This window comes from Orcinus orca, chromosome X, assembly GCF_937001465.1.
Source record: "Orcinus orca chromosome X, mOrcOrc1.1, whole genome shotgun sequence".
Classification (NCBI taxonomy): domain Eukaryota; kingdom Metazoa; phylum Chordata; class Mammalia; order Artiodactyla; family Delphinidae; genus Orcinus; species Orcinus orca.
Genome location: NC_064580.1, coordinates 59,576,666 through 59,586,198, shown reverse-complemented (window position 1 = coordinate 59,586,198; position 9,533 = coordinate 59,576,666). Strand labels below are relative to the sequence as shown.

General features: G+C 53.3%; 1 protein-coding gene across 3 annotated transcripts in view; it reads right to left on the bottom strand.

Annotated features, from left to right (window-relative positions):
• Positions 1 to 7,546: 7,546 nt before the first annotated feature.
• Positions 7,547 to 9,533, bottom strand: part of STARD8 (StAR related lipid transfer domain containing 8) — a 59,027-nt gene continuing 57,040 nt past the window's right edge. For all 3 annotated transcript variants that reach the window (XM_049704587.1, XM_049704585.1, XM_049704586.1), the window contains exons 12-14: positions 8,423 to 8,640; positions 8,146 to 8,322; positions 7,547 to 8,002 (exon numbers count right to left, since the gene is read on the bottom strand). In XM_049704587.1, the coding sequence (XP_049560544.1) occupies positions 7,885 to 8,002; positions 8,146 to 8,322; positions 8,423 to 8,640 (513 nt within the window). In that variant the 3' untranslated portion in view covers positions 7,547 to 7,884. The remainder of the gene's footprint in view (positions 8,003 to 8,145; positions 8,323 to 8,422; positions 8,641 to 9,533) is intronic.

Genomic DNA, 9,533 nt, shown 5'->3' with positions numbered 1-9,533 from the left:
TAGAGGAGGAGAGACATGTAAAGTATGTAAGCGGTGCTTGGCATATAGTAAACATCAGCTACTAGTATGCTGATACCCACCCCAGAGTATTTTGGAAACAAATCAAGTGTACTTTATGGGAAACAGTGCAGATAAAAGGCTCTCCTGCCTCACTCACCCCCACCTCTCTGCCACCACCTAACTGACTGAGCTCTTCTCACCCACCCAACACTGAATCACACAGACCCAATTTGTTCAAATCTAACTCCACCACTAACAGAGAATCCCTAGTTGGGTATGATGTTGGGCAAGTGCCCTCCTTCACCTCTCTAAGCCTCAGTTTCTGCACCTCAAAAGTGGGGATAAAAGTGTACCTACCTTCAGGGTTTTGTGAACATGTAATGAGAAAACAGGTAGGCGAGCTGTGTCAACCACACCGAAGAAGGAGGGGCTGGGTTTCATTTCTGTAGTTCCCCCTCCTCGCCCTGGGCCCTGCCTCCCTTCTCAGCACCTTGCCCCCCACCCCCCATCTTTCACTCCCCTCATCTCTGCTTCCCCTTCTCATAAAGCTGTCACAGGCCAAGACATGGCCATTTCTTCTGCCTACATAAGCAGTGCTTGTTCATGCTGGTGTTCTTCTGTGACCTCTACAACATGTCCCACTCCAGGGACAAGCTGGAGCCACTGGTTCAGCTGACCCCCCCCGGGGGGCTGGTTGGAAGGAGGCCAGCCTCAGGTTGGGCCCAGCTCTTCCCCGGCCCCTCAGAGGAGAGGAAGCTGGGAACCAGGGGCTCTGCCGCCCAGTCAGGAGCCTGGGGCGATAAATCGCTCTCATTTGCCAGCAAGAAGTCGGTCCAAGGCCATAGGAGCCAGTTAGAGGCCCTGACAGGAACGTGCTTGCCTCTCTGGACTAGGAAGCATAGCTGAGGTGGAGCTGGGAAATGAGAAGCGGTGTCCACAGTCACTCGTGTTCAATGCGCCCAAAGTGAATTGTAGAGACGGACACCCAGCTGCCCAGGCCTCAGGACCTCTCTCCCTCTGAGCAGAGTTGTTTTTACTCATTTATAACTTCTGTGCTGCCCTCTGCCAGGGCCAGCTTATTGTTAGTTGTGTAGGTCCAGCATCTAGGGCCCAAGAAAATGTTTTAATTTTAATTTATTTTAACATCGGAAAAAAAAAATGAATATAATAACAGTGAATATATAATGATTAGTTCAGCCCAGAGAATATTTGAGTTTATACCAATGTAGTTGTAAAATATATATTAAAATATTGTTTAGGAAGGAAGGGCCTACGAAGGCAAAAGTAGGCAGGGCCATGAAAGCTCATATGCGGCCCTGGTCTCCGCACAATCACAGACCTTCCCCGTTGGCTTGAGACACCATCTGCCTGTCTAGAGGCCGTGGCAGCCCAAGGCCACCCTAGGGCCCTTCCTGGGCAGGGCAGGAATCCTAGGGACAGGGCAGACCAACCCCCAGCAGGCTGCGGGTGTGGCCTGGGGCAGAGAAAGGCAGCCTCGATGACCAGTGTGCATCCCTGCAGTCCTGCCCCTCTGCCCTGCGTCCTGGTCTCAGCTTTCCTCAAATGCTTTTCCTCCCTTGTTCAACAGCTCTCACACCTTCCACTCCCGGTTCCCTCCCCACTGTTCCGGCAGACACGCTGACGCTACCAGCAAGAGGTGGGAGCATCCTCTCCCTTCACTCTGGATGGCAGTGGGAAGAAGACAAGTTTGGGAATCTGGGCAGAAGTTCTAGCTCAACTGCTTGCTTGCTGTGGACCCCAGGGCAAGTTTCCTTGCCTCTCAGACTCTCAGATCTCCATCCAGGGAAAGGGGGTGCTAACACCGCCCAGGGGACTTTTGAGGTTAAAGGATATCCTGCGTGGGAAATACATGGCACAGGGCCTGGTATAGAGTCAGCGCTCAGTATCCACGTGCTCACTCCTGGGTGGCAGAAGTTTGATGCCATCCTCACTCACTCTTCCCCAGGTTCTTTTAAGCTCCAGGGCCCCTTTCCATCCTCACTGCCCCCATCTCATGTTCTCTCATGTCTCCCTGCTCCTACACACAAATATTTAACTGCATTCAGCACACACTCCCTGAGCTCCCTGACACTGGCTCTTCTAGACCAGATCCGGTGCTGGCCACTGGGGCTACAGAGATGCCTCTCACCTGGTCCCTGTCCTGGATGTCGTAACCTAGATGAGGAGATGAGCTTGTACATTTGATGTTAGTTTTATGTGACAAAATTCCACTCAAAAAGTACTTCATGAGCTCAGGGGCAGGTTGGTTGGGAGAGGCTGGCTGAGCCTGGAAGGGGGCAAACCTAGCTGGTGGGGGGGCTTGTAGCGCAAGGGCTTGGAGTAAAGGAGGCTACACAATAAACAGTGATGACGTGCTCCCTTTCTGCCTAGGACTGTACTGGGCACTGTGCTGGGTAGGTGGGTTCTTCACAACACCCTAGAGAGGTAGGCATTCCTGTACCCATTTTACAGATGAGAAAACTGAGGTTCAGAAAGTCAAGTTCACACTGCCAAGAAGTGGCAGAACCAGGACTTGAACCCACTTCTGTGTCTCCAGATGCCTTCCCTGGGCCTCCCTGCCTCCTCGAGCTGGGCACTATGAAGGACTCAGTGGTGAACCCCACCAGGATCCTGATCCCAGGTGCTCCCAGACTACTGGGGATACTGGCAATGTGACTGGTGCCCAAAAAACCCTAAGAGGAGGCATCAGTAAGATGGAGGTCTTAGATGCAAAGGGCAATGACAAGTCAGAGGAGGGATAGAACAAACCTTGCTGGAAGTTTTGGGAATGACTTCATGGTGGAGACATATTGGAATTGAGTATTATTGCCAGACTGGTGAGGTTGGACGGTGATAGCACTTTGCAATAATCAACCTACCTTGCTAAGTAATTCACACATCTCTCTGAACCTCATTTTAGTTATGTATGGGGAAACTGGGGCCCTGAAAGTTTAAATAATTTGCCCACAGCCCCACAGCTAACCACTGCCAGAGCTGAGACTTGAACCTGGGTCCTCTGAGTCCAAGACAGTCCTACTTCCACTCCTGGCAAAGGGAACTAAGGGAGCGTGCCTGGAACACAGCTGGAGAACAGAGGGTAAGGGGGAAGAAACTTGGTGGACAGGTCAAGGCTGCATTGTGGGGGGAGGGGAAGTGGAGGCATTGACAGTTTTTGAGTCAGAAAGACAGGGTGACACTCGACTTTAGAAAGCTTGACCTGGTACTGGGTATAGGTGGAAAAGGGTGGGAGAGGAGAGACAAGAGATGAGGGCCTCTCCCGAATATCCAGGTGGAAAGGAATGCAATGTGAACTGGGCTCCTGCAGACATTGGGTCAGGGGCTGGAAGTGGGGACACCGTGCAAGGAGACTCAGCAAGACATGGCTACTTCCCCATTAGGCCCACGTGACCTGGCCCTACCTCTCTGACCCCATCTTCTCCCACTCTCCCCTGCTCCCTGCACCCTAGCCACTCTGACCTGGGAATGCCAACTTTGTCTCCACCTTAAGGTCATTATACTTGCTCAGTATTTCTTCTGCCCAGAACTCTTTACCTTAGATCTTTGCATAGCCCATTCATTTTCCCCAGGTCTTGGCTTCCATGTAACCTGCTTAGAAAGGCCATCTGTGACCACCCTATTGGAGCAAGTGCTCAGTCACTACTACCTCAGCCTGCTTTATTGCCTTCATCACCCTTATAATAGCTGAAGTTAGCTTGTGTGTTTATCATCCACCTCCCTCCACTCACCCACCTACTAGAATGTGCACTAAAGGCAGGTGAGAATCTTATGAGTCTTGTTCACTGATGTATTCTCTGTGCCTCAGCAGAGTCTGGCATCAAACAGACGTTCCACAACTACTTGTTGAAGAGCAGAATGGGTGAGAATTTGAATGGATGGATGGATGGATGCATTGGTTGAGAAGGAAGGCGGGATCATGGCTGATTTGGGGATCTGAGCTGTGCAGCCAGGAAGATAACATGTACCATGAACTGAGACAGAGCAGGCAGCAGGGAGAAGACTGTGTGTGGGAAGATGGTGAGTTTGCCTTGGGCCTGTTAAGTTTGATACGCAGGGGGGGCCTTCAGGTGCAAAGGTCCATTCACGCAGTGATAAATACTGGCCAGAGCCAAAGGAAGTGATGGGCATCTTGGTAGTGATGGGGCGGGGGACGGCATCTGCACAGAGGTGTAAAGTGAAACAATGGACGTCAGCGAGGTCCCTAATGAGCAAGGTGAGGCAGAGAGGACAGGATAAGGAAGGAAGGCTTCAAGACTAAAGATAAGGCCATGGGGCCAAATTCTCAAGGAGGAGGTAGAGTGAAAACCAATCAGTAGTTAGGATGTAAAGAGGTCACTAGGATATTTAGAGCCTGGTGAAGCGGTAGCTGTGTCCAAAATGGTGAAAGCCGAAGTTGTGGTGGTCTGGGAGCCAAAAGGGTAGGTAGGGCCTTGATGCAAATCCGGAAATGATATGCATATGCACCCCACTCCCACCCACCTAAGGCCAAGCCTTCCACGGAGTCTGGCAGGGAGGCGGCAGGGCAGGGGAGACTACCATTTATTCATGTCCGCCATGTCCTAGGCACTGTGTAGTCATATTCACAATCGCTGGCTCATTTAACCCTGATGACACCCTTGAGGAAAACCAAATCAGAAATGTTACATGTGCCACTTAAGGTCACAGAGCCAAGTGATGATATAGCTAGTTCTGAGCCTGGGTTTGTCTACCAGCTACCCTCAGCCACTCTGGCAACAGGGCTCTGGAGACTAGAAAATAACAGATTGATGCTCGTGGACAGATTGTTCAGTTCCCATGTGGGATTCACCCACAGCCTGGTTTCACTGGGTCGGGGGAAGCATAAGAGTAGAATGTACAGGCAATGGGGTTGGGAATTTGAGGGTGAGAATTCTCCGGCACCAGGGAAAGGCCAACTCAAGGTGGATCAAGGTACAAGACTGAGGGTTAGAAATGGCCATGGGTGGTGCCTGCCATGTGTGGGAGTGAGTGGCCTGGGCGGCCTCATCATCATGATACCCACTCCGATGTCTATAAGCCATGGCAGTCCATTCACAGACTGCATGGTGGGCCAGGCAGAGATGCCAGGATGGAGGAATGGAAGCTTCTGCTTTATGCAGGGGGGTAACACTGCATAAAGGCCCAGAGCAGCTCCCCTGCTTGGTACTACCTCTCCTGAAGTGCCAAACATAGAGGAGCCACACTGGGCAACTGGTCCAGGGCCTCGGAGTCCAGAGCTGAAACACGGGAAATTCTCTGGCCCTTCCAAGAACCTCCTCCATAACTCTTTTCTGTCTCCTGGCATTTTCATGCCACCCATGAACAGCATGCTCAACCGTATCCTCTGTACCATCACCACGGCCTTCTTCCATGACCAGGTGGGGCAGTACCTGTGCCAAAAGTTCCCCTGGCTGCCTGCCTTGAAAAGTACTGGCTCGAGCTTCACGCCGGTGTCCCCTAACACTAGAGCTGCTTGAGTGATCTCCCATCCTACATCACACACGGGGTGCCTTCATTGTTTTCCCAAAGTCAAGGGGCTGACAGGTTCTCTGCTCCACCTCACTCCCCTCCAGGTTTAGCCAAGACCCCCAGGCAGCAGCAGTGAGGAAAGGCCAAAGGCATGTAGGTACAGCTGAACCCAGAAGAAGAGACTGGAAGAAAGTGACAGAGAAATGGGACTTGACAGACACCGAGTGTAAGTGCTGAACACTTACTGAGCCAGACTTGTGATGAGGTGATCACTGGACTGTTTGGCCCAAGAGGAAGCTGAGGTTCAGAGAAAGAGAAAGAACAGGACTTGTTTACCCCGGGCTACTCAACAGCACTCAAACGATGCAAACAGATTGATTGCAAAGCCTGTACTCTCTCTCTAGCTGCCCCTCGGAGCTTGGGGATTTTATGGCTATAGCAATGTGGCAAAGAAAGCAGGAAGTCTATATGAGGGGCCTCTCTTTGCCGGCCACTGGAGCCAGGCCAGGGGCTGCCTTGAGGCACTGAGACCTGTATCAGGCTGGCTTATGGGTAGAACAGGGTCCCCAAGCCTCTTGAGCCTGGGTCTCCATTCTTCATCCTTCAGCTTGAGCCATGTGCAGCAGGGGAAGAAAGGACAGCATAGCAAAGGCATCCCTCCATAGGGCTATCGTCAGGATGCATGAGGTCATGTTGGGGGCTGCTCAGATAGGGGACCTGGTCAGGTCAGGGAATAGGGTTTGCGGCTTCTGCCCAAGCCCTGGCTTCTCAGAATCCTGCCTCTCCGAGCCCCAATCGTCTCCCGAAGAGAAAGGCTGAGGCCCTTCCCCATTTCTCCTGCGGCCTCCCTCAAGTCCTACGTTGGTAACATGCACAACCTCTGACCCTAACACCGAAACTGCATCGTAATTTGCCTCTTGTCCCTGGCCCATCGTCTCAGCAAAGACAACCACACAGACAGAGTGCATCTGTAGGAATGCTTTATTGTTCCACTAGGGGTGGTCACATGGACCATGCTCTCCACCTCCCCTGTCTCATCTTAAGTGCCCTTCCCGCCGAGGCTTTCCAGACCCCTGCCCCCACCCCAACAGATTATGGTACACTAATGATAGAATACATGTGTGTGTGTGTGTGTGTGTGTGTGTGTGTATAGATGTGTGTGTGTGTATATATGTATCTATATATATACACAAATACATTTTTTATATTCTGACTGTACAGTATTTACAGATACAAATAAAATAGATAGATAGGTTTAAACATTACAACTGACTGGCTGGAACCCATCCCACTCCAGTTTATTCAGCCAAAAACGATAATAAAGCACCAGCTGGCGTTTGGCATTTGACTTTGCACGTGAACCAAGATGGCTGGTGGGTGGGATAGGTCAGGTTTGGATCAAGCCCCAGCAGGCTGAGATGACATTATGCCCTTCCATCTGACTAGCTGGCTGCTTGAACCAGGGGCCAGGTCTCTGCTGGAGGAAGGGACTGTCATATCAGCCTGCTAACGCAGGCAGGAAAAGCAGGAAAAGCGACGCGGACATCGATAGTGTCTCCTCACCACCATCTGCTTTTGCTCAGCCCGTGTGGTGGGAGCGAGGCTGTTTACCCTCTAGACATGGCAGTGCGTGGCCAACGGCTACACAGGACCCCAGGGAGTGGCAGATAAAGTATGGGGCCCGAGTCAGGGGAGATTGGTTCATTGGTCTCTTGAGATCTGAGAAAGGAAGGTTCCCCCCACTCTCACATCCCAAGCTACCCCAAATCGTCATGTCACCTACTGGGACCCATCAGTGCCTCCTCTTTAAATCAGCCTCATAAAAATCAGCATCATATTTACACAAATCAAACAGCTCATGGTGGCTGGGGCTGCTCTGTGCTCTGCCCCTGTGCCTATCCACTCCGGTCCAAATTCTCTGCAAAAACCAGTTTAGGACCAATGTTGGGCCCCAAGGCACTACCAGAACCTCCTGTCCAAACTCAAAGGGACCCTAGCACCAAACAGGATGGCTTGGCCTCTCAGAATGGCAGAGTGCTAGGAGCACACACTACTCTCTGCCTCCTCACCCCGCAGGCGGAGGAGCTGGGAAGGCTTCAGACTGACCGGTGGCTCCTTGGACTTGAAGGGCAGTAGCCATCTTCCTGCTCCAAAAGTGACTCCTCTCTCTCGGGAGGGCAGAACACAGGTTTGGGGGTGGAGATGGAGTGGAGACAGGACACTGAAATTCTCTCTTCCTTCCCTGTACATATGGAGGAGCTTCAGGAAGTAAGGGCGACCGCATGGCCTTGCCTCTACCCTTGGAAGCAGCATCATCCGAGGGCGGCTCTGCTCTCATTCCCCCTCACTGAGGTGGTGCCAGGGGGCCTGAGTGGTGCCAATCTGGGACCAGGCCAAGGCTCACAACTTTGTCTCAGGGCCAGCTGCCTGCAGGGTCGGGAAGGAATCCCGGATCTTTGCCACCTCCATGGCACACAGGTGCCCGAAGACTTTGTTGTACCAGTCAGGAGAACGGCCCCTGGGGAAGTAGAAGCAGGAAGCCATGAGCCGTGGGTACTTCCCTGGAGCCCCTGCCAGGGACAAGGAAGACAGGACTTGCCCCCCAGGATCAGGGGCATGGGGTAGAGGTGGGGGGGGCACGGGGCTGAGGTGGCCTGGTACCTGAGGTCAGCGCGGCAGATGTGAGTGAGCCGGGAGCGGCCCAGGCCGCAAGGTTCCATGAGGTACTGGGAAGTGAGCATCAGGGCCCGCACCCCCGACTCCGGCACGGGTTGCTCAGGATCCAGGGACTGAGAGACGAGGAGGCAACCCCCACGGGGCAGGTCAGAGCGCCACATCCTGTGGGGAAGGGACACACACATTCAGCTTCCTAGCGCCGGTTCCCACCCCACCTCCTCAGTCCCCCAAGTACAGCAGGGTGACAGCTCAAGCCCCTCACCGGAGCACCACAAAGTCGCGGCAGGGATGGGGCGCCATGCTGTCGGTGACGTAGTGGTACAGCTCCACACCCGGCATCAGGGCTTCCAACACCTGGGCCCGCAGAAGGTCCTCATCCCAGAGGGCCCTCTCCCGCAGGACACGGTGTAGCACCACGGCCGGAGGGGCAGCCACTTCTGTGGATGCCTTCCACACACACAGCGGGTGCCCGTCTGGTGCCTGCGAGCCACAGGAGTGGGGACGGGGGAAGCTGTCAGGGCTGGAGAACTCCCAATCCACCCCTGGGCCCCGGCCTGCCCTCACTCCAGCCCCCAACAAGGGAAGGAGGCAGGACTACTCCGCTAACCCCAGCCAGATCCAGACAGGCCAGCCCTGCGCTCCCTGTCCTCTTTCTCCTTTCCAAATTTCTGCTCCTCCGCCTGCTCAAGGGCACAAAGAGATGACAGGACACACATTCTCTGAGGCCTACTAGGCTCTACCAAGCAATGGGCACAGTGCTTGGAATTTCTGGAACTGAATATGGTGGTCATCCTCAAGGAACTCCCCGTCTAGTGTGGGAAGCGGAACACGTGCATGGCAACAAAAGCCGCCACTTCCTGAGCCTTTTGCATGTGCCAGGCCCTGTGCAAGCTTCTCACCCTGACCCTGTAAAGAAGCTTTTACTATGACCGGTTTATCCATGGCAAACCTTGGGCTTGCAGTGTTACTTATAATCAGAATCCGAGAAGGAACATGGCTAGTGCCAAGAGAAGGACAGAGAGAAGTCACCTCCAGCCTGGGGTATGACTGGAGGCTCTGAATGGAGGAGGGGCATATCAAGCTGGGGCTGAAAATGGCTGCGGAAATATAATGCTTGGGGCAGGTCCAGGCAGGAGGACAGCAGGGGTGGAAGCACAAAGGTGGAAACGTGAGGAGCTCAGCGTGACTGCAGTGCAGGTAGGGATGGCAGGTGAGGCTCTAAAAGTAGTGACATGTCTGGAGTGGGCTTTCGGGAAGATAATTCCGGCAGGTGCTCCCTGAGAGAGCGAGCCCTGGTCTCATTTGCTTCTCACTTCCTTAAGGTCCTCGCTCTGCTGGCTGACATTCTCCAAGTATCAGGCGGAAGCACAGCG